This window comes from Saccoglossus kowalevskii, chromosome 22 (genome assembly GCF_978046115.1).
Source record: "Saccoglossus kowalevskii chromosome 22, keSacKowa6.1, whole genome shotgun sequence".
NCBI classification, from domain to species: domain Eukaryota; kingdom Metazoa; phylum Hemichordata; class Enteropneusta; family Harrimaniidae; genus Saccoglossus; species Saccoglossus kowalevskii.
The window spans coordinates 1,043,589-1,069,665 of NC_140662.1; the positions used below are offsets into that span (position 1 = coordinate 1,043,589).

General features: G+C 35.1%; 3 protein-coding genes across 3 annotated transcripts; 2 read left to right on the plus strand and 1 right to left on the minus strand.

The window, feature by feature from the left end:
- The first annotated feature begins 1,566 nt into the window (after positions 1–1,566).
- Positions 1,567–25,434, plus strand: LOC100372909 (ubiquitin-like modifier-activating enzyme 5). The gene is made up of 12 exons (XM_002733158.4): positions 1,567–1,825; positions 5,568–5,613; positions 6,098–6,187; positions 8,541–8,650; positions 15,893–15,979; positions 16,258–16,342; positions 17,849–17,953; positions 18,331–18,458; positions 20,300–20,435; positions 20,759–20,834; positions 21,021–21,124; positions 23,543–25,434. Exons 1-12 carry the CDS (start codon positions 1,683–1,685, stop codon positions 23,612–23,614), a joined length of 1,182 nt encoding a protein of 393 aa, XP_002733204.1. The 5' UTR covers positions 1,567–1,682; the 3' UTR covers positions 23,615–25,434.
- Positions 8,884–13,989, plus strand: LOC146728609 (uncharacterized). Its single transcript, XM_085495512.1, has 10 exons — positions 8,884–9,622; positions 9,789–9,878; positions 10,050–10,158; positions 10,359–10,581; positions 10,740–11,262; positions 11,358–11,544; positions 11,896–12,153; positions 12,249–12,420; positions 13,024–13,172; positions 13,326–13,989. The coding sequence occupies exons 1-10, from the start codon at positions 9,212–9,214 to the stop codon at positions 13,502–13,504; spliced, it is 2,301 nt and encodes a 766-aa protein (XP_085351638.1). The 5' UTR covers positions 8,884–9,211; the 3' UTR covers positions 13,505–13,989.
- On the minus strand, positions 13,297–15,403 carry LOC146728610 (uncharacterized). The gene is made up of 3 exons (XM_085495513.1): positions 15,076–15,403; positions 14,017–14,232; positions 13,297–13,647 (listed from the first exon to the last, which is right to left on the minus strand). The coding sequence occupies exons 1-3, from the start codon at positions 15,318–15,320 to the stop codon at positions 13,488–13,490; spliced, it is 621 nt and encodes a 206-aa protein (XP_085351639.1). The 5' UTR covers positions 15,321–15,403; the 3' UTR covers positions 13,297–13,487.
- Positions 25,435–26,077: the final 643 nt, after the last annotated feature.

The following is a 26,077-nucleotide window of genomic DNA, read 5'->3' on the forward strand; positions in this document are numbered from 1 at the left end:
CCATGGTTAATGTATTTCCAATTCATTAATTTGAGTCAAATAAAATATACTATACTATGGGTGTAAAATTTGGAGAATTGAAAAATACACTGACAAAACACCAGTGGAAAAATGAAATCTAAAATTATGCAAGATATTATTACAGGTAAACCAATCCTCCACAAATCTAGCAGTAAGAGGAGAATTAGGTAGATACCCACTGTCAATATTTATTAAAAAAATGTTAATGAAATTTTGGTTAAGAACAAGCACAAAAACAAATCGAGCAGAAACCCTTGTAAGTCAGCAAAATTTGGTAATGTGATCAGGAATTCTCAATTCCATGTTTTTTCCAAGCCCTTTTGTTAAACTGTTTATGAATTGTAATTTAGTTGTAGATTTGACTATGTTCTACTCAAAATGAATAATGTCAATAAAGTTATTATTATAATTGTAGCGATGAATGAACAAGGTAACACCAATACAGAAAATACATACTAGTCATGTGCTACCGCGGTATAGACTTCATCAGTATGCATTATATCAGTACTGACTATATCTGAACATGTCATACCAGTACCAACTACAACAGTAAATGATACTCCAGTGCAGACTATACCTAAACATGTCATACCAGTACCAACTACAACAGTAAATGATACTCCAGTGCAGACTATACCTAAACATGTCATACCAGTACCAACTACAACAGTAAATGATACTCCGGTGCAGACTATACCTGAAGGCATTACCGCCAAACTGTGTAAACAAAGGTTTAGTTTAGCTGTGATTTCTTACGCTGGTATAGCAAAATATTACATTTTGGCAGAGTATATTTATGACTATAAATTGCAATATGAATATATTGTCCGTCGTCGAATAACCCATGTATGCATCAATCTTAATTACAAAGCTAATAGCTGTCAACACAAACTTCATCATGATTTGATTACGGCAAACAAGATTTCACTTCGACGTTATTAACCTGTTCTCGATGGCTTGAGTGCTGTACATTTGAAATTCACTTCTCCGATTTTCAGTCTGTATTTGTCTGTGTTTCTGCATGTCTATAAATCTACTCTGCCAAAACTTGGTGTTATACGCTCGTTAACAACTTTGGTTACATTGGACCACTCTATGGGTCCCCTTACAGACAAACTAGTTGAGTATCAAGTTCCTGTGTATGCCTATTGTTTACTTGTCAACTGACTCGCATTTAACTGCTATGCTAACTGGATACATATATATTTATCTTTTAGACGGGGTATGGATTCTGCTTCAGATATTTTTCACCCATGGAAATAAATATTTCATTTAAACTGGCAAGGAGGGTATATTTAGTAATTTTAGAAAAGCCCTTAACACCATTGACCAATTAACCATTAATTTTGACAAACCCAAATTTTCCAAACACCAAATAAAAATGTTGATATTGATCCATTTATTATATTTCTCGCCATGAATTCTGTACTTTATGTTTATATAATGTTCAATTTAGAACTAATGGTAGAAATATCTGATCTATCAATCTTTGTTGTTAGCGCCCTCCAGTGTTCATTAATTTTAACACTACTAATGAAACAACAAACAAACGAACATACGTCTGCATTATTCCACGTTTACGTTGAACGTTCGTCAATAATTTGATATTTTATTCGCCCATCAACTTGGAATACTTAATTTAAAATATTGTCTTAGTAACCATGTCAACAGTCGAAGAGCTCAAAGCAAGGATCGAAGAGTTAGAAAAGGAGTTAGCAGAGGAGAAGTCGAATAAGTCCGCTGGCGCCCATCGCGTGAAGATAGCCAAGATGAGTGCGGAAGTGGTTGATAGCAACCCTTATAGGTAGGAAAATTAACAATCTAGTACAATTTTTAATAAATTGATGTCTTTACATTTAACAATCACCATATATACATTATTATATCTTGAGTACAGCTAAAAGGAACGTCATGAATCGTTTAGTACATCCACAACGGTAACCATATGGTAGTACATTGACAGTTATCTATACGGAGAAACGCAAAATAATATTTACACACCCATACACACGGGGACAGCATTTTACCACAGGGCTCAGCGAGCTTTTGTGTGGGTGGCTACTGATGTCAATACATGAACGTCCATGGGACTGAACGAATATGTCCTGATGCCTTATTATAACGACTCAAAATAATGCAAATTATAGAATTGAAACAATTATGTCAAAACATGTCAAACAGAAGTAGGCAGACATGTATTGAAGATGTAGTTCATTTCATTACAGACTGTAGCTACTACACTGATGAAAGGGATATTATGTACTCTGAATTTACTAAGGAAAACTTACTACCTGATCTTATGTTATTTTAATGTTCTGTTTTTTACTTGCTACTTTTCCTTTTTTACTTTCAGCCAAAAATGAATTTGTAATTTCATTAGGGTGTAATAAAACATAATCATCATTGTTATTATTATATATATGTTGATAATATTGACAACATGAAATAGGATGAAACACCAGTTGAACATTCAAATTCTGTAAAAAATTATTAGGGGTAAATAAATGTTTCTCCAAATCCAGCTTGCAGATCAGAACTCAGCAATTACCCATTATAGGTGGATATTAAAGAAGCTTTTGTAAAATATTGGTTTTGACTAAAAAACATTCCAGAAAATACAAAACAGGCATTTTATGAACAAGATGATTTCAATTTATCATGGGTCAAGGCAGTTGAAAAAATTATAGGAGAAAATGATACACATTTGTCACTGGACACAGATTTAAAATTGGATAGAGAATTGAAATCCATCTCCCACAATATTAAAAAGAAATACGTTGAATTCTGGAGATTAAACATGAAAAAAGAAAATAGCAAACATTTGCCAAATTCAAAGAGTTGTACACTTTTAAGCGTTATTTATCTATACTCAATTTAAAAGAAAGAAAGAAACACAATGACACGTTTTAGAATAAGTTAAAAATAAAGAAAGGGTGACATATCCAAAACATTTCTAGAAATGAGAACATGTGAATATTGTGCACAAATAAAGATTGAAAATGAACAACATTTCTTTATGGTATTTACAAAATACAGAAAAAAATGACAAAGAGTAAAAAAAACAAAAGAACAGAGATTAATTAATTTACCTTAGTAATAAGTACAACTGAAGACAACTTAGTCACACAGATTGGAGAATACTTCACATTTTTCTATTACCGGTAGGACCGTTTTTCATTTAAAGTTTTCATATTTTATATCACACTTTATTGCTGTACACTGATAAAAATGTTGTTTCTAAAGATGCAATAAAACCGTATTATTATATCAAAAACATATATGGTACTTGTTTTTCTGTCTTGTCTGTCTTGATTTTAGAAGATGATTTAATGTGAGATGTGTGTAAATATAATCATATTATTTGTGAGGGTTTTAACACCTGAATAGAACCTGTTTACTTGACTTCAGCAAATATTAACTTCTAATGCTGATTTTACTGATGTATGAGACCGGGTCATATCTTCTAAAAATGATTGCTGAATTTGTTTAAAATTATAAATGAAAATTGTAAAGTATGGTTGATGAAACCATGTATTCAAACTCTGACAATTTGACAACACGAGTGAAAATAACTTCCATACGCAACGAAAGCCACGGGGAGGGTGTGGGGTTCTGTTATTATTACATATGTTCCATACTTGATTATTTCGTATTAAAGAAAGAACGTGCAAACCGGGATGGAATTTAGGTCGGGGAACCATATTGCCCATTAATATGTTCCAATATAAGTGTTACGCCCTAGCAGCACGTGTCAGTGTAGAACGCGCCTGGAGAACGCGAGTCACTGTTTGTTTGAAATTAAAATAATCAGACGTCTAATCTGAGTCACTGTCCGAATAAATAACTCGTTGACGTTTAGTTGGGACCACGGCAGAACCAGAACTTGAACTGGACGACTATGATACACAGTTTATGTTGAAGTTAAAAGTTCCGCCACAGAACTGTGCATTGGCAAACATGCCGTGCAACTGCGGTACTCCACAGACGGGATGACTTTTGTCGACAGCGGTTGTCGCTTAGCTGCACGCTACAACTTCAGGTGTGATGTTGCTTGTTGGTCGTGGATTGACTGAGTCTTGATTACCGGTTAAAATGTTGCTCTGTTGGCGTTGGTAATTTTTATTTGGAACTGAGTAACGCCGCAACGTCACCAGCAGAAGCCTGGTATCTCGATGCTGATGGTTGTGGCTGCATAGTAATCGCTGATTTTACTGCTGGTGGATCTTCTGAGAGCCCTTCAAGGTTTATAAAACTCGGTTTCCAGGTGGTCAATATACATTAAGTTCTCCCAATCGTAGTATTCCATGTGATGTACACCTGACATGCCAAAAATGTTGTTGGACGATTTGAACTGGATAAAAATAGCAGACGAAAATGTGTTTACAAAATAAAAATAGTTTGGTAGCCAATGAAAATACCATGTTCATTTGCATATCGACCGTGAAAATACCGAAAACATTATTGCATGGGTGATATGCAAATTAGTTTGGGCCAAAATAAGTGACTGTCGAAAAGTACCATTACTGTTGTTCAAATTTCATTTCACTCGGCAAGTATATTCATGTAACCCAAGGGGAAAATATCGTACTTCTAAATATTGTTTATTCCAAAAAACTGTACTCCTGAAGGGACTACTTTGTTTGCTCTCAGACCTCATTTGCATATGGGTTGTGGAAATACTGATTTTGATTTCAGGGACGAATCAAAATAAACTGCAGTACATATGTAATAATATTATTTATTTCGGAAACTGAAGAAAATTGACATATAAATATTATGGAATATTATAAAAGTCTTGATTGTGAAATATTTAATGGACTACTAACTGTTACTGTGATTGCACTTGTATGAATAGGGTTGTACAGAAATCATTTTAGGAGTAACAGGAAGACCAACAATTTAAAGAAATATCTATCCTCAAGATTTTTTTAAATGAACTCGTTTCATAAAATTCAAATTCTAAATATGCTTAGTTCTAAAAAAGTGGTCAACGAATATGAAATCTGACGAATGGCTTGATTTGTTTGTAAACCAATCAGAAATTAACAAGAATTTTGTCATGGAAGTAAATTTCTTTCTGGAGGCAATTACTTCTACAATTGAACAGAATTAGAAAAACAGTGATACCAGTATGGAGGTTCTTCAATTCAAAGTAACTTTGAATGGACTGGAGGTTTCACTATTAAGACTGAAAACAAATACTGTAAAATGACTAATTTTCACTGGGTTTAAATTTCCCTGATTTACCATTTCAGGCATATTCAGTGGGTTTTAAAATCACGGTTTTATCATTTAGATAATGTGTTCTATGCTAAATTTTCCATTTTCACTGGGTTTTAATTTAGCGTATTTTCCAGTCAGCGAAATAAGCAAAATTAAAACCCAGTGAATAATTAATCCTTTTACAGTAAAGACATTAAAAAATTATTAAGAAGTACCCTCTTGTAAAAAATTGTTGCTAAAACTAATTGCAGTTGATCAATATAATTTTGATATAAATGTATTGGGCAAATTGCTGAAACTATGCACTCTGTTTATATTTATAGTCGACTAATGGCATTAAAAAGAATGGGAATTGTAGATAACTATGAGGTAAGTTCCACACTACATTCACACAACTAGAATTGTGCAATATTTATATAAAGATAATAAAATCTGAAATTGTTATAATCTAGTTGTATACACATGGAAATGCCTTCCTCATTTGTTATTTAGGTAGAAACAGTGTGGCTAATCATAAATCACAATCTCACTTTCTGTGAACATGGCTAACCCTACTTGAAGGTGGTTGCTATCACATATACACAGGTGTAGTTATAGTGATCACCTGAGAAAGTTGCTATAGAGAGAGACGTCTTCTTGCGCAAAGACATATCATGATTCAGTAAATTATTTGATAATGATCTCAATTACTGCAATTTTACCAACCATGGCAAAGTTGCTGGCTGTGTGTTGATGATAATTTTTGATCTTGAATGGATATTTTGTTGATGTGAGCCATTACTGCAGAATATTCTAATATCACATTTACCACTGATGTGATAATAAGATATTGACATCAATTATTATTTTACAGCATATCAGAGATTTGACAGTAGCTGTGGTTGGTATCGGTGGTGTAGGTAGCGTAGCTGCAGAGATGTTAACAAGATGTGGCATTGGCAAGGTTGGTATAAATGATTAAAGGGTACAGTCCAAATAAGGGTATGGTTGCAGATATGGTAGTTAACGATTTGCAAGTATCTCCAATGTAGTAGTGTTAAATTTTGAATTCAAATCAATGTGTTATGTTGTATAGTGATTTTCTGGTGAACTTGGGTGTTGTCTTCATGATAATGATCATTCTACCACATTTCTTTAAGCAGTGTGCGTTCTAAGTCAATATGGTGTGTCATTGATGCAGTGTGCCTTCTAAGTCAATATGGTGCATCATTGATGCAGTGTGCCCTCTAAGTCAATATGGTGCGTCATTGATGCAGTGTGCCCTCTAAGTCAATATGGTGCGTCATTGATGCAGTGTGCCTTCTAAGTCAATATGGTGCGTCATTGATGCAGTGTGCCGTCTAAGTGGTGCATCATTGATGTAGTGTGCCTTCTAAGTGGTGCGTCATTGATGCAGTGTGCCCTCTAAGTCAATATGGTGCGTCATTGATGCAGTGTGCCTTTTAAGTCAATATGGTGCGTCATTGATGCAGTGTGTCCTCTAAGTCAATATGGTGCGTCATTGATGCAGTGTGCCCTTTAAGTCAATATGGTGCGTCATTGATGCAGTGTGCCCTCTAAGTGGTGCATCATTGATGCAGGGTGCCCTCTAAGTCAATATGGTGCGTCATTGATGCAGTGTGCCTTCTAAGTCAATATGGTGCATCATTGATGCAGTGTGCCCTCTAAGTCAATATGGTGTGTCATTGATGCAGTGTGCCCTCTAAGTCAATATGGTGTGTCATTGATGCAGTGTGCCCTCTAAGTCAATATGGTGCGTCATTGATGCAGTGTGCCCTCTAAGTCAATATGGTGTGTCATTGATGCAGTGTGCCCTCTAAGTCAATATGGTGTGTCATTGATGCAGTGTGCCCTCTAAGTCAATATGGTGCGTCATTGATGCAGTGTGCCCTCTAAGTGGTGCGTCATTGGTGCAGTGTGCCCTCTAAGTGGTGCGTCATTGATGCAGTGTGCCTTCTAAGTCAATATGGTGCATCATTGATGCAGTGTGCCCTCTAAGTGGTGCGTCATTGATGCAGTGTGCCCTCTAAGTGGTGCGTCATTGATGCAGTGTGCCCTCTAAGTGGTGCGTCATTGATGCAGTGTGCCCTCTAAGTCAATATGGTGCGTCATTGATGCAGTGTGCCCTCTAAGTCAATATGGTGCGTCATTGATGCAGTGTGCCCTCTAAGTCAATATGGTGCGTCATTGATGCAGTGTGCCCTCTAAGTCAATATGGTGCGTCATTGATGCAGTGTGCCCTCTAAGTGGTGCATCATTGATGCAGGGTGCCCTCTAAGTCAATATGGTGCATCATTGATGCAGGGTGCCCTCTAAGTCAATATGGTGCATCATTGATGCAGTGTGCCCTCTAAGTGGTGCGTCATTAATGCAGTGTGCCCTCTAAGTGGTGCATCATTGATGCAGTGTGCCCTCTAAGTGGTGCGTCATTGATGCAGTGTGCCCTCTAAGTCAATATGGTGCCTCATTGATGCAGTGTGCCCTCTAAGTCAATATGGTGCGTCATTGATGCAGTGTGCCCTCTAAGTCAATATGGTGCGTCATTGATGCAGTGTGCCCTCTAAGCTAAAATGATGTGTCAATGACTCGGATATTTTCATTGATGCATCTACTAGTAGTTATGCCTGTTCTCTGTCTCAGCATTGACTCAATAGAAAATGATTTAAAAAAATTACTTTGAAAGATATACTTTTAAGGAATTTGCAATTTGGTAAAAGAAAATATACATTTTATAAACAAAATAAGTATAAAAACAAGAAAAACGGGAGACCACATCATTTTTTGTGCCTTCAAAAGTCACCTACCGCCACATACAATGTTGTTTTGTTTTTTTAGAAACCACTTTCTCGATCACGATCTCTATAAAATCAGTCCTGTTAGAAGACATGTTGTCTTGTAATTTAATATAACCTGCAGTGTACTGTACTTTCTAGTTTGAAATGTATCATAGAGCTGATGCATACATGAAAAGTACATTTTTGTATATATCAACCATGTTATAATTACCGGTTACTGGTAGCATAGTGGTTGTCACATCACACTCATGATTGGTAGACCCAAGTTCAAATCCTACCTTAACATCAAAAAGGATCAACCCCCACCCTGGATGAGTTTGCCACAGACTCAATGGGAAGGCCAATTCCACTGGTCAGCACTGGAAATTGCAATTTGCACATACAAAAAAAAACAGTGACATTCAATGTTCGGAACTGTTGCCTGGCACAAAAACAAATGAACACTACTAGACCTTGAAAATTTGAGACAATAAATTCAAAATCAATTTATTTATTTTGCAGTTGCTTTTATTTGATTATGATAAAGTTGAACTTGCAAATATGAATAGATTATTTTTCCAACCACATCAAGCTGGTATGAGTAAAGTAGAAGCAGCAGAAGTAACACTTAGGTAAGCATCAAAGGGTAAATAAACAAAAGGCTTGTATGAGCAGACATGTGATAAACATCTCATTGCAATGCAATGATATGATGTGAAGTCCATCACTGTTTTTGATATATACAATGCATGATTTAAAAACTGTTTTTTTTTTGTTAGTTTTGAGTCAGATCTTCATTGCGTGCTCATCCAACTTAAAGTGTACACTGAACGCTAGATTTTATTTCATTTTCTGCTATCTTGTATTTAAATATCAAACACCAGAAATCTGTTTTAAAATCCGATGACTCATTTACGAAATATAGCGGATTCTGTTAAAATCGCACGTAAGCTCCCCCCGTTTGACCTCGTTTACATGACCTCTTGGATGTGACGTCATAAGTGTGACCGCCCTGTTCAGTTTGCCGCCATTGATATGTAAACCGTATGTAAATGTCGTTCGTGATCAGCTGTGTTATTGTTGATTTTCGTGTATGTTCTACGGTTTTATTTTAGTGATATTGCAACCAAAGACGCGAACTGTTGCGTTTGGGAATTTTTTTTATTCATTTGAGCTTCGTATTTAAACTAGTAATGTCAAGTGGTTGTGACAGACGAGGTAAACGCTGCGTTGCTTTCGGGTGCTGGAACACGAACCTTGACGGTGTTTCGCTTCACGCATTCCCCCTCGACAGACCGTCTTTGAGCAAACTTTGGACGAAGTTTGTTCGGGTGAAGAGAGCTAAATGGCATGGTCCTACGAAGCATTCTGTGCTTTGCTCAGTGCATTTCACAGACGAGTGCTACCCGGCAAAATACAAGTTTATGCGTGCGATGGGACAAGTTCCCGGAAGAAAAACTTTGCACAAAGATGCCGTGCCAACAATTCATACCGGCGTCCTGGCGGAGAGTATTAGTAACAAGACTGATACAAGTCCAGCGTATCCGGCTGTCTCAACACCTAAAAGGCCAAGGATTGCTTTTCTTAAAAGAGAAAATGCTAGGGTAGGTATTTGTATTCGTTCATGTTCGACTATGTGCCGCGCACTGAATTTACCGCGAGTATGTTTACGTTTACACATAACGACTGGCTATGGCGGTAATGCTATTACGTACGTTCAATTGTCTGTTTTTTTCATACATTATTATTTGTAATCATTGTTTGATACAGGTAACTCTGCAGTATTCGGAGGACACCCATGACGAGGACACAAGCCACCAAGTACAGGACACTGATTCTCTTACCGACAGCTCTATTCAGGTACTGAACATTTGCGAGAAACTTGCATGAAAAACATGTATGTATTCTATAAACAGCGTCTTGGTGTGTTTATATTAGTGTGTTTATAAATAAATAAATAAATAAATAAATAAATAAATAAATAAATAAATAAATAAATAATCACTTCCTAAATTTTGTTTCACATTTAAGACTTTAACCAAGGCTAAGACTGTTAGAACATATGGTACTCAAATATCTTACAAGCAGCCTAATAAGAGAAGTGTGCGTGTACAAGTAAGGCCCTTTGGATCAAATAAAGGTATGTATTGTATGTGGGGAGGCTAGGAGAATATTTTATGTTGAAAATATTTTTTTCTCGTATCTTGACAATGAATATTTTTTTTTTCTCTTACCCTCAGATTTTTTTTTTAAAAGGTTCTCCATCACACTGCCAGGTTTTCAGATGGGACAATTACATTTGGTATTGTATTTGAACTTGACTGTGTTATTTGCATACAGTTTGCCAGACAGAGATGTTGCATCCTCCAGAAAGAAGAAGCGTTCAAGTACAATGTGATCTCCTGAAACCAAACCAAACAATACAAGTACAAGAACCACCCCCAGACAATGAACTTGACACAACTTGGTCAAGTTTAGAGTCCAATGCAACAACTGATTCTGATGAGACATATGAACAGTCAGAATGTGAATCACAAGCTTCATGTTCGAGTGCTGATGATTGGTAAGTTTTAATAAAATTATAAAATATAAATGGGAAAATTTGTGAATGAAAGTAGGTAAACATGGTGAGCATTGAGTAGCTTCACATCACACGGTTTATGGTAAAAATAAAATGTGTTATACAATAAATATAGTTTAGTTTATTTCTCTTAATTATAGGTGTATGCAGAAAAATAGATTCTTTGTTGTTGGGGAAGCTCAACTCATGAATCTATTCCACACATGTACCAGATGCTCTTCACCTACATTAGGTGAAATCACACACATATGTGGCACAATGGTAAGAGTGGAGCAGAATTGTGTTTTTTGTGGACTAAGCACAAAATGGAACAGCCAATCCATGATAGGTTCCATTCCAAGTGGAAATCTTAGACTTTCTTGTGGAATTTTGTTAGCTGGGGCATTAGCATCAAAAACTTTACGTGTCCTACAGTTTATGAATATGCCAAGTATTTCAACGGATACTTTCATGAAACATCAAAGGTACTACCTCCAACCAGCAGTAATGGAAGTATGGGGAAACATGCGTGGAAAGTACATTGATGATGCACTTCAAAATGGAAGGTCACTTTGCATAGGTGGAGATGGGAGGTGTGACACCCCTGGCCATAGTGCTAAATTTGGCTCATATTCAGTCATGGACCTTGATAATGGTACTATGATTGACATACAGCTTGTGCAGGTATTTATACATTTTACTTACCAAGTACCTCGTTTTATGTAAACACCAATCTAGTAACAATTTATAATTAAATTGAATCTATTGTTTATATTCAGAGTAACGAGGTGAAAAGTAGCTGCCACATGGAGAAGGAAGGTTTGGCAAGGAGTGTGGCATATTTACAGGGTCAAGGTATTAATATCTACAAAATAGTCACAGACCGTCATGTTCAAATAATTAAATGGGTCAGAGAGAACATGACAGATACTCAACACTGTGTGGATGTGTGGCATGTTGCTAAAGGTAAGCAGTTTTCTCCCCCCACAATCTTTGAGAGCAGCTGTTTTATCATGCTTAAACATTTTTCCATTGTTCTATTGGTATGCAAATGATCCACTGTTATCCGTGGTCTATTGATATCAAAAATTGATGGGTACTAGGGTAGAACAGATTATTTTAGATGAAATTGTTAATCCTTGTAGGATATTTTCAATTTATTTTAGTCAAATACAGCATCAGTGATATTGATAATATTCAATATTCAGAGCAATTTAAGTGCAATTTTATAACATGACCAGCAAATTACCTTGCAACAGTTCAACTATAATCATGACTGAAAACACAGAATACTGATGATAGGATTTATTCCTTAAGGTCTACAGAAAAAAATGCTAGCTCTTTCTAAAGAGAAAGAGTGTGGTATATTACAAGACTGGATCAAAAGTGTCACCAATCATCTTTATTGGACTGCTGCCTCAACACCTGATGGAAATGGTGATTTGATGATGGACAAATGGACATCTGTTGGAAACCACATCCAAAATATTCATGAGGGGCATGGAACTTTCTTTCCTAGATGTGAACATGAGGATTTAACAAGACAAGAGAGAAGAAAGCGATGGTTAAAACCAGGTATTTCTCTCTTATTCACATTTTAACACACTTTGACTAGGATGGTATATGTATGCTGTTATTATAATGCCTAAATATTATATATATATTTCCAGGAACTAAACCCTTAGAGAAATTGATAACGCTCCTCAATTCTCGACAAATGAAGAAAGATATACCTAAGTTGTCAACAATACAACAGACTTCAGAACTGGAAGGATACCATTCTGTGGTGAATCAGTTTGCCCCAAAGATGCATGGGTTCTCATACAATGGAATGATGTGCAGGTAACTGCGTACTTGTATTAATCAACATTGAAAATAAACAAGTAACTTTGCGGTCAAAAGAGCTTTGTTGTAATATACTGTGAGTTGGAAACGTAGGCTGGAGTGATGTTGATAAAGATTGGCACCATAAAAGAAACTTGTCATTGTATTATTTCACAATGTGTACCCCCCAAAAAACTACCTTCCAACTGGTACAGTTGAATAATAGCAGCAAAATATATTAACATTGAAATGACGACCTGAAATTCAACATTTTTGAAAAAACATTGGCCCTGGTAGTTCTGGCTAACAAATTAGTAGATTAAATTAGTACAAATATAAGTTTTATCACATTAAATTCTACAATCAAACAGAGAACAACATATTGTTTACAAATCAACAGGTTTGGAGACGTGTGTAATACACAAGTTCTCATTACTGTCTTTGACTTTAATTATTTACTGACAGGTCTTATCCCTGTGATAGAGCCTTCTAACTTCAAAAGTTAGCAATCACAATTGATGTAGTATGTAACAAGTATTCTAACACTCAGAATTTGTAATTCTATTAAGTCCTTAGTGGTAAAATACAGTATATCATAATGCATGGTTGTTTTATTTATAGGCTTGTCTTGGCAGCAATGCATTATAATGAAAATGGTGGGCGACATGCTGCTGTTACTAAGCAGGGAAATCCTTGCTATAAAATAACTTATCCAAAATTTAAAAAAGGCAGTTACACAGTGCGTCAAGTAAAGACAGAACCTACCTACAGTAAGTACCGGTATAAAATGTTCTACATGCATGTACACTAGCAGCTTTATATATTTGCATGACTGAAGCCACTTAAAATCACAACCACAGCTCAGTTTTTCAACAAATAAAACAATAACAATAATTAAAAAAATAAAATATTCTTTATTACAGATTATGTACAAAATGTGACAACTAATGTCACTGCAAGAGTGGTAAAATGTACCATGTCACAGGCAAAAGGTGATGTGTTGAACAAAGTACCTCCTGCACTCTGCAGTGAGTTCAAAAGACCGAATAAAGAAGTGGCAGTTTCTGACTTTCAGTCGAGGTTTTTTAATCAACATAATTAAATCCCTGATAAACTCCATTCTGTGAAGGATATGTTTCTCTGATAAGATGAACTGCACATGATGGGAGTGGAACTCTGACATCTTTGCCTAAATATCCCCAGCACCATCGGACAAGTTGCCTGTAGGCAACATACCTGTATCTCCTGCAAGGAAAATAAATTGAATGTACAAATTCTGTCTACTGCACACAGTTTATTCCAACCTAATAAAATGCCTATACTTCTATTGGACATGAGAGAATACTGTTAGTACACAATTACAAATGTAATGTAGTTGGTATGGCCCTCAACAATATTACTGAGGTTCTGGTTGTACATATTTATGTGTCAACCATTTTCAGTTCACAAAGTTCAGAAATTTCTAGCAAAACATAATTGTAATTGGTCTGACATTCATTAACATTTATGCACATCTACCATAATACATTTTCAGTGTAACAAAAACCATGATATATTTTGTCCTAATAAAATTGTGTTCATACCAGACCAGTATGTGCGACTTTTAATACTTACTCAGAGGATTCTGGAATAGTTCCATGGTACTGTCTATATACATGATAAGCTGTTAGCAATACATACTTGTCCAGACACACTGGCTTAAATCCAGGATGTTCTGTGATGCATGCTGTATTTGGAACTTCATCACAGACAGCTTTCACCTGCATTATTTCATAACAGCATCTACATTCCTCAGCAGAGGGCATGACATGACATCTGTTACACTGACACCTAAATTATATAAACAACATGTACTTGAAGCAGGTATCTCAGCAAAAATGAAATTTACTATCTTGTTATTTACCTCCTAAATACAGTATAATTATTTGTGAGAACAAATTATTACCATATCAGAACTATCAAAGGTAAGTTGTCAAAATCTTAAAATTGATTTATTTTGCATATTTTCAAAATCATTTATTCCTGACACTTGAAAATACGGTCTTCACCTTAATATTCATTAGGCATTACCTCTACGATATAGCACCACCCCACCCCAAGTCTCAAATAAAAAAACAAAAACATCACAGCAACTTATTGGGAATAAGTTTTTTAAGCCTCCTCCCAAATGCTAACATTCTGGCCCCTTACAATTTAATTGTATGTGTTGTGGTTGTCATGATCTGTCTAATAATATAATGCTGGATGTCCAATATACAAGATAATTTCAATTTGGCTAATTAGTAAATGTCTTGCTTAAATTCGACTTTATAATTTATAATTACATCACAGTTGGGGATAGAGGGACTGTGATTACATGCATCACAAATATAAGCTCCTATGCATACAATTTAATCATAAATTGTAATTAACTACTAAGGCAATAATATGAAGCTTAAATGGTAGCTGTTGTTTCACCGATCGTATTGTACTGACTTGCAAATATAATGTCAACAGATACAGAAAATGAAATTAAACTTAGTGGGCTATGCATGTCTGAGTTCCGTGATTGAACGTAATCAGAACATTTCGTTCTGGGACTTAAACTACTCCGAAATACAGGTTAATAATTATTCAAAATATGCGGAACTCCGGAAGTTAATGTTATCAAAACCAGCTGATTCGACCACTTACCACTCGGTAGTATTCAGGCGATCGCCCAAAGCATCACCGACATCGTTTTCTTCAGCAGAATCACTGTGACTGTCGTCGTTAAATTCGGGCTCAAATTGGTAGGGCCGTATACCTCCGTCAACCGATGAACCCTCGACATCGAAGTCAGAAGACTCGTAATTCAACTCAAGCTCGCAATCACGGCTTTGCGACGACGCATCACTTGGAGTTGACGAACTTTCAGCACTATGAGTTGGCGACGCCATTATTCCTTAGGGTTATGTTTGGGTCACACTTGTGACGTCACAGATTTGACGCCCATAAATGACGCGGAGTTCCTGACAGACAAATGAGCATCGACGCACCGGTAAAAATGCTAACATTGATCGCCCATAACAAAGCTCATGGTGCGTGAATTTTGATGAAATTGTTGGTATTGTCACTAATTTATTTATTGAAATATAATATCTTTGACGAATTTATCGTTCAGTGTACACTTTAACCCTTACACCATAATAAAATTTAGATAATAATCAGATTTGGCTGTGAATAAAAACACAATTTACATTTCATTTTATATAAGTCTTGTAAATGTACAATACTTCAACATGTCTAATGTATGTTGAAAAAAGAGACTGTAAATCTATTTTGAATCAAAATCAATGACTGAAAATGTACTTTTAATCCAAAATCAGAAAATATACTTTTCACCTGATTCAGAGACCGAAAATGTACTTTGAATGCTGCATAAACTTCACTCTGACTTTGAACTAAGTTTGTAACATTGTAAGCTAAGCTATGGCTATGGCTAAAACAGTTTTATGGATTCTATTTTTAGAGATATCAACCCTGATGTTGAGTTTGAAGTTCATAATTATGATATCACCAAAATAGATAATTTCCAACATTTTATGAAAAGGATAAGGTGAGTGAAATAATATTTGTATTGTACCTATAATAAAGTTTGTAAATATTTAATAAATTGAATACAATGAGCACACACTCTTGTGTGACATCATGCAGATCTTGGTGTTCTCATCAGCTGAGATGTACTTACGGGAATTAATCTCTATATGACAGGTTCTATATTAATACATTGCCTGCTGAAAGTCTCATGGATAGTCAAAATGAATTAGAAAAAAGCAGTGTTAGTAGGCTACATGGATTAAACATAATTAACTCATGTCATATGTGTTTTTATAGTAATGGAAATTTACAAGGTGATGGCTGTGTGGACCTAATTCTTAGTTGTGTTGATAATTTTGAAGCTAGAATGGCTATTAATACTGTAAGTATACTTTAATTCAGGTATCACTGATGCTTAACAGAGAAAACAGAGTTGGCTTCTGCCACCTATTAGTCGTGAGGCAGCTTGGCTTGTATTTACCCACTGTGAACTTACGGCTCGCTATGAACTTTTTGACACAAATATAAAACTACATTGATGACCGAATGTGAACCCATTGATACCAGTGTTCACTTGAGTGACAGTGTACTAATATATGCTTATGACAAAAGTTAATCTACATGACATTTTAGGTTTTTATGAAACAGGAGATAATACAAAGTACTGTGGTTTTAATAATACAGTGGCCCCTCGCTAAGTCGCGGGTGTTGGGATCCAAGCAAAAACCGCGACTTATCGAGGGCCGCGACTTACCGAGGGACGTCGTGAAAGAGGGAGGTCGTGCATTGAATAACATATAAAAAGCACATATAAACCCTCGGTTTAGTTAATTGATGTATCATCACATGTGTCAGGCAGTATTCGAATAAAATCATGATTATGTTTGCTGTAAACATTGCGTTGATTATTTTGTTTGGGTCTGATATTATGTGGGCCGCTTGCTGTTGCTTGCGACTTCGACGGTAACAGCTTCCAAAATAAACCAGTTTCATCGCAATTATAAACATGTTCGTCAAAATAACCACCTTCATAGATAATTTCTCTCAGTTTTTCGGGAAAAGTTCCGACAGCGTCAATGTTCCCAGATCGAGCTTCGTCTTGGATTGAGACTGCGTGTGTCGATAGCGTGTCTTCTTTGCCATCGCAAGAACCACCCTGAACTGGCCTTAAATTCAAAGTCGTCATATCTGAGTTGTATGCTTTGCATTGGGTGATGGGACCAGATAGTGGAGTTCTGGCAGACCGTTCTTAAAGAAACGTAAACAGCTTTATCGGTGTCATCATTGTCGGACACTTTCGCTTGTTTTTCTGTTCAGTCCCGCCTCTTGGTCAACTTTGAAAACAAATTTACTTTTCATTTTTTACCCACCCACGAATAGTGGGCTCAACCACGTGCAACCCTTGACTTGGTTTGACACGGTCGATCGCCGTGAGTTTATGGCGTACGAACAGGCTGTATACATGTAGCTTTCGCTTTGACATGCTGCTCAATTGAGAAATAGAGATCAGAATTCTATGAATTCAACTCATTGTAGCGAGTTTTTGTAAAGGTATACCAAAATGGGACCGGCCAAGAAGTACGTACGGTCACTACTCGACACCCCTGTTGACACCTTGAGTAAGGCCCTCGTCACCCATTGCATCACAGCAATTGACGGACAGTGGGTGTTAAGTTGTCTCTTTAACGGTTAGTTAAAAATACTATGCCACAAAACATTAGTCTTTGTACTTCAAAACTGCTGTCAAAACACAATAGAAATTTTGGGAGCCATCCAAGTACCCGCGACTTAGCCGAATCGCGACTTACCGAGGCGCGACTTAGCGAGGGGCCACTGTATATGTATTCTGCAACCCTTGAATGATTCATCATATATATGTTTGTTTCAGGCTTGTAATGAACTTGGTCAGAATTGGATAGAATCTGGAGTGAGTGAAAATGCTGTATCTGGTCATATACAATTGATAAAACCAGGAGAGACGGCGTGTTTTACAGTGAGTTGTGTTTGCTACATGGTGCCTTTCTATTGGTCCAAATAAAATAATGTGTTTCACATATTTTTGTTTGCTTAGATTTTGTGTCCTGATCTATGACCCGATACAACTGTGCAATAGGATCTACATCCAACAATTTCATTGAAATGGGACACAAAATCATAATATGTCAGCTACTATGTTGTCATTTTCTTTGCAACTCAATCAAAGATGCCCATTTTAGTAGTTTTAGTCATTGCAGAACTCGTATAGATGAAATTCATTCAAACTTTAGAATATACAGATGAAAAACATATGAACTTTAATGACTAAGAATTAACTGCAGAATGCTTTTAAGAATTGAAATGATTACTTATATATTCATTTTGACTTTTTAGTGTGCTCCACCTCTTATCGTAGCTGAGAACATTGATGAAAAAACTTTGAAGAGAGATGGTGTTTGTGCAGCCAGTTTACCTACAACTATGTGTGTAGTCGCTGGATTACTTGTACAGAATACACTGAAGTAAGTGTTACATTACTAGTACAGAATACACTGAAGTAAGTGTTACATTACTAGTACAGAATTTCCTGAACTTACTTGATTATTTTGTGAATATTTGGAATATCCATTTTCTTGATCATTTTCCTATGGATATGTCCCAGCAACCAGCTCATGTTCTTGGCAATAACTATAAAAGTGATTGCATTTTTGCAAAACATCACCACGGATACGAGTATACATGTACAAGTATGAAAGAATGTTTTTGGCTCTTAAACAACTGTCTCTGTAACATTATAAAATCTATATCTCTTCCTTGGTATTTCAACCCAGTGTCTCAAATACTTTATAATGTCCCTAGCAACCAGTCAAATAAATTGTAACTTTTCAAAGCTAGTCTGCCATTAGTGAATTGATTTTTTTTCCAAAATTTAAAACAATCTTAAGTACAATTGACATTGTATGGAAAATTTGAATATGAATTTCACATGAATCCCATGATAGCCCAGAACAGGATTATTTTTTTGTTTTCTGGAAACACACGCTTTAGCAGCAAGCCTATTTGTGTTCTTGAAAGCTTTATTAGTCCCCGTTCGGACGCAGTTTTGACCTCCGTGTGTCCGTGCATCCGTGCGCCCGGCCGGACCTGTATCTTAGAAATGCCTGGACCAATCACAATCAAACTTCACACGTACATCATACATGATATTATACATATGCACATCAATTTGTTTCACGATCTGATTCAAGATGGCCGAATGGCGGCCATTTTTGTGCTAAACAATCCTAAAAATCAAGCATTTCTCGGCTGTTTACAGATGGATTTGCTCAAACCTTGTATATACATTGGACATTATAGGACCTTGATGCACATCGTTTTGTTTTATGATCTGATCCAAGATGGCCGAATGGCGGCCATTTTTGTGCTAAAAAATCCTAAAAATCAAGCATTTCTCGGCTGTTTAATGTGTGATGGATTTTGTTCAAACTTGGTATATACATTAGACATTATGGGACCTTGATGCAAATAATTTTGTTTTTCAGTTAAGATTCAAAATGGCCGACTGGCGGCCATTTTGTTTTAATGAATGTGGTTCTCATACCATATCTCTGACTTGCTTTCACTGATTATGTTCAAATTTTAAATATTCATTATACATCATGTCATAGATAAACAGATATATTGGTTTAACGATCCTATTCAAAATAGCCGAATGGTGGTCGTTTTTGTGCTACAAAATCATCAGATATCAAGCATTTCTAGTATTTATGGATGGATTTCGTTCTAACTTGGTACATACATTAAACATTACGGGTTCCTGATGCACGCCATTTTATTTTTCAGATTGGATTCAAAATGGCTGACTGGTGGTCATTTTATTTTAATGATTGGGCTTCTAGAGCCATATCTCTTAAATGCTTTGACTGATTATATTCAAATTTTATATATTCGTTATACATCATGTTATATATATACATGTATTCAAAATGGCTGATTTTGAATGCTGTTCCAGAGCAATATCTCTCAATATGGACAAGTACTTGTTTGACGATCAGATACAAATGTCAATCATTTTAACGTTAAAAAATCATATTCCTGACATGGTTATATTCCAGCTATATTACTATAAACAAATTATATATCTTCAATTTGATAACTAACGGGGACTGTGCCATGCATGGCTTGTTTTAGTCATACTAGTTTCCCCGGTATTCTGAGATATTTAAATACTACTTGGCAATACAAATATGTAATTGATGGGTAATCACTGAGGTAAATGTTTGTGGTCATTAGTTTATAACTCTTATTTGGTGTGTACAGCTTTTTCAACATATCTAATAAAACACATTTGTTTGTTATTTAGATATTTATTAGGCTTTGGATGTGTGAGTTGTTACCTAGGTTACAGTGCATTGACAGATTTCTTCCCAACAATGTTGATGAAACCCAATCCACACTGTGATGACAGTTTTTGTATGAAACGACAGACAGAACACAAGGTAACTCCGCTGTGACAATACATACATTGATTATCACCTTCTATGTTTCACTGGTGTCTATTTCAAATTATTTCTAGAGCAACTATTTAATTACTCTGCCGTTATGATCATAGATGAAGGAAAAGATATATGAGGGGAAAATGTCATCCCCTCATTGTTGACTCTGATGTACATTTGGGCTGTCACTTGCTTTATGTATTTTATATAAAATACACAGTGTAAACTTATAGCAGGTGATGACAGCAACTGTCAGTATGTGTTTATACACACTGCTTTTATGTACATAAATTTAATATATTATTATATACTACTTTAAATACCAGGAAAAAGTTGCTGCTCAACCTATAGAAGTTAAATTAGAGAAAGAAGAAGAAATTGTACATGAAACAAATGAATTTGGTAAGTATTAAAAATAGAAATATGTAATTATATATTATTATTATAGTGTCTCTCTCTCTCTGTTTGATTATAGTACACTTTTACAATTTGTGAAACAGTGGTCAGTTGGGTTTAAAATGGTCACCTCTCATGGATGCTACTAATTAGAGGTCACTCACATATTGCATGTACACTGATATCTTCTAGGTATAGAATTGGTGGATGAAACCATAGAAGATACTGATATTAAAGAAAGCCATTTACCACAGGGTCTAGTGTATGCTTATGATGCACCAGAGACAAGCAAAAAGGTATGTCTGTACAAAACTCACCAATACAATAGTTTTGAGTTATCAGGTTGCCATGTCAGCTATACAAGCATATTAACACCAAAGACCAACAATTGACAGTGGTATTGTTGCAACATGAAGAATACAAATAATTCTAAGCTTGTGAATAATCTTTAAGCTAGCTTATTGTAGTATACTTATTATGGTAGATTGTAACCAATTGTATGAATATATATTTTATTTATCTTAGCATGTGTGAATAGTCTTTTTGAAAATAAATGTTTTGACCACTACTCAACTTCAAGTGAATGTTTTACTCTGATATTGTTGGTAATGCACATTTTTTGAAATAGTTTAATATGCAATAATGTTAAAACCATTGTCTGTTGGTAATTCAGAAATCAGCAATTGAATTGTCTGTTAGTAATTCAGAAATCAGCAATTGAATTGTCTATTGGTAATTCAGAAATCAGCAATTGAATTGTCTATTGGTAATTCAGAAATCAGCAATTGAATTGTCTGTTGGTAATTCAGAAATCAGCAATTGAATTGTCTGTAGGTAATTCAGAAATCAGCAATTGAATTGTCTGTTGGTAATTCAGAAATCAGCAATTGAATTGTCTGTTGGTAATTCAGAAATCAGCAATTGAATTGTCTGTTGGTAATTCAGAAATCAGCAATTGAATTGTCTGTAGGTAATTCAGAAATCAGCAATTGAATTGTCTGTTGGTAATTCAGAAATCAGCAATTGAATTGTCTATTGGTAATTCAGAAATCAGCAATTGAATTGTCTGTAGGTAATTCAGAAATCAGCAATTGAATTGTCTGTTGGTAATTCAGAAATCAGCAATTGAATTGTCTGTTGGTAATTCAGAAATCAGCAATTGAATTGTCTGTTGGTAATTCAGAAATCAGCAATTGAATTGTCTGTAGGTAATTCAGAAATCAGCAATTGAAGTGTCTGTTGGTAATTCAGAAATCAGCAATTGAATTGTCTGTTGGTAATTCAGAAATCAGCAATTGAATTGTCTGTTGGTAATTCAGAAATCAGCAATTGAATTGTCTGTTGGTAATTCAGAAATCAGCAATTGAATTGTCTATTGGTAATTCAGAAATCAACAATTGAATTGTCTGTTTGTAATTCAGAAATCAACAATTGAATTGTCTGTTTGTAATTCAGAAATCAGCAATTGAATTGTCTATTGGTAATTCAGAAATCAGCAATTGAATTGTCTGTTGGTAATTCAGAAATCAACAATTGAATTGTCTATTGGTAATTCAGAAATCAGCAATTGAATTGTCTGTTGGTAATTCAGAAATCAGCAATTGAATTGCCTGTTGGTAATTCAGAAATCAACAATTGAATTGTCTGTTTGTAATTCAGAAATCAGCAATTGAATTGTCTATTGGTAATTCAGAAATCAGCAATTGAATTGTCTGTTGGTAATTCAGAAATCAGCAATTGAATTGTCTATTGGTAATTCAGAAATCAGCAATTGAATTGTCTGTTGGTAATTCAGAAATCAGCAATTGAATTGTCTGTAAGTCAGAAATCAACAATTGAATTGTCTATTGGTAATTCAGAAATCAGCAATTGAATTGTCTGTAGGTAATTCAGAAATCAGCAATTGAATTGTCTGTTGGTTATTCAGAAATCAGCAATTGAATTGTCTGTTGGTAATTCAGAAATCAGCAATTGAATTGTCTGTTTGTAATTCAGAAATCAGCAATTGAATTGTCTGTAGGTAATTCAGAAATCAGCAATTGAATTGTCTGTTGGTAATTCAGAAATCAGCAATTGAATTGTCTGTTTGTAATTCAGAAATCAGCAATTGAATTGTCTGTAGGTAATTCAGAAATCAGCAATTGAATTGTCTGTTGGTAATTCAGAAATCAGCAATTGAATTGTCTGTTTGTAATTCAGAAATCAGCAATTGAATTGTCTGTTTGTAATTCAGAAATCAGCAATTGAATTGTCTGTTGGTAATTCAGAAATCAGCAATTGAATTGTCTGTTGGTAATTCAGAAATCAGCAATTGAATTGTCTGTTGGTAATTCAGAAATCAGCAATTGAATTGTCTGTTGGTAATTCAGAAATCAGCAATTGAATTGTCTATTGGTAATTCAGAAATCAGCAATTGAATTGTCTGTTAGTAATTCAGAAATCAGCAATTGAATTGTCTGTTGGTAATTCAGAAATCAACAATTGAATTGTCTGTTGGTAATTCAGAAATCAGCAATTGAATTGTCTATTGGTAATTCAGAAATCAGCAATTGAATTGTCTGTTTGTAATTCAGAAATCAACAATTGAATTGTCTGTTGGTAATTCAGAAATCAACAATTGAATTGTCTGTTGGTAATTCAGAAATCAGCAATTGAATTGTCAATTTATAAGCAGGATATATAATTAATGCAAACAAATTTTTGTTTTGATGCAGGAAACTGAAGATGAAGTTGATGAAACTGGGGAAAGTTTAGAGGAGTTAATGGCTAAGATGAAGACAATGTAAATTACTGGTCATGTGACCAGTGCAAACATCATATTTACATGTTTATTGATCGCTGACCTATTTTGAGAAGACTATCAAATCTCAAATTTGCAAAAAATGGATTTAATATATTTTCAATATTTGCAGCAATTTGTGTTTATAAATAGTGTCATCTTAAGATACACAATGAAGAGACGAAACCATCCGAACATGATTTACAACTTTCTATTTGTACATGTCTTTATTGTGCCTACAAGTTCTATTTCATATTTCACACATTAAACAAATATCAGACTGGGTAATTTGCTCCATCCTATCATCCTTGCTTCATGATGAAGATTTCCAATGTATATATACCTCCAGTCTATGAGAGATTTAGTTGATGAAGACATTTAAAAGAGTATGTTGGCTATCGTGTGATAAGCTTGACAAAACACCTAATAGAGCCATTTGTGCAAATTATATTATTCCACTGACAATAGTACGAAATAGCCATGCTGTTTCAAATATAATAGTCATGCTAAAGGTCAGACAAAACCATACTCACAGTGCAATTACTTGTGTAATTATCTGTATGTATCTTAACTTAATTGGTTCATGCAGTGTTATATTATGACATACCAAGATATTCCTGTTATCATAAAATCAATATAAACATAGGGTTGGTTGATTATTAGAATGGAATAAGTAAAGTACATACATGAATAATGAGCCCACTATTATTACAATCATTGTGCAATATCGGCTTTCTATTATGATTTAGTACATGCCACATGTTGGGGTGAAATACTGTATTTTTCATTGTGTTCCTACATCAACATCTCATCAGTAAACATTAATTGTGTTGCACTTTATTGCATGTAATTATTATAATACACCTAGCAATACAATAGAGCGTATCTGCATTCATTGAATATTCTAATTTATTCCATTAAAGGTTATTGACCTCTAATTTGAACACTTGTGTTTACATTAGGAGCGCATACAAGCATGTGTTAAAAATAGAATGTTGTCACTGAACACAAATGTTGTCACTGAACACAAATGTTGTCACTGAACACAAATGTCACTAAATGTTGTCACTGAACACAAATGTCACTAAATGTTGTCACTGAACACAAATGTTGTCACTGAACACAAATGTTGTCACTGAACACAAATGTTGTCACTGAACACAAATGTTGTCACTGAACACAAATGTTGTCACTGAACACGAATGTTGTCACTGAACACGAATGTTGTCACTGAACACGAATGTTGTCACTGAACACGAATGTTGTCACTGAACACGAATGTTGTCACTGAACACGAATGTTGTCACTAAACACAAATGTTCTCACTGAACACGAATGTTGTCACTGAACACAAATGTCACTAAACACAAATGTCACTAAACACAAATGTTGTCACTAAACACAAATGTTGTCACTAAACACAAATGTCACTAAACACAAATGTCACTGAACACAAATGTTGTCACTGAACACAAATGTTGTCACTTAACACAAATGTTGTCACTGAACACAAATTTCTAACTGCTATTACTACAAGTATGAATAGATGTGTAATAATAATGTTATTACAAGAATACCACAAAATATACACTGTGGCAGTCAGATTGACATCAAGCTCCACTACACATACTGCCTTTGTAAATACATTGCAGTATTCCCTTTGTTAAAAGTTGTAAATAAATTATTGAGTATCGGTATAAAGCCTTGTTCAGTTTACTAATTATTGTTAAATTCCCAACATTTACAGTAAAGATGCGAGTTATATTGTAAGTTTACACATGGATTTCAATTATCACCATCAATAAATAAATTGAAACCAGTGAATAATTTAGTTTGTATTCCGAACAATCCCTCTTTACACCCATTATTTGGGCAACTTGCAATCCCTCTTTAGACCCATTATTTTGGCAACTTACAAACCCTCTTTATTTGGGCAGACCCGTTATTTGGGCATTTTGCAATCCCCTTTATACCCGTTATTTGGGCAACTTGCAATCCCTCCTCATACCCGTTATTTGGGCAACCTGAATTCCCTCTTTAGACCCGTTATTTGGGCAACTTACAATCCCTCTTTAGACCCGTTATTTGAGCAACTTACAATCTTTCTTTAGACCCGTTATTTGGGCAACTTACAAATCCTCTTTAGAGCAGTTATTTTGGCAACTTGCAATCCTTCTTTAGACCCATTATTTTGGCAACTTACAATCTTTCTTTAGACCCGTTATTTGGGCAACGTACAGTCCCTCTTTAGACCCGTTATTTGGGCAACTTACCATCTTTTTTTAGACCCGTTATTTGGGCAACTTACAAATCCTCTTTAGAGCAGTTATTTTGGCAACTTGCAATCCTTCTTTAGACCAGTTATTTGGGCAACTTGCAATCCTTCTTTAGATCCGTTATTTGGGCAACTTGCAATCCCCCTTTAGACACTTTATTTGGGCAAGTTACAATCCCTCTTTATACCCGTTAT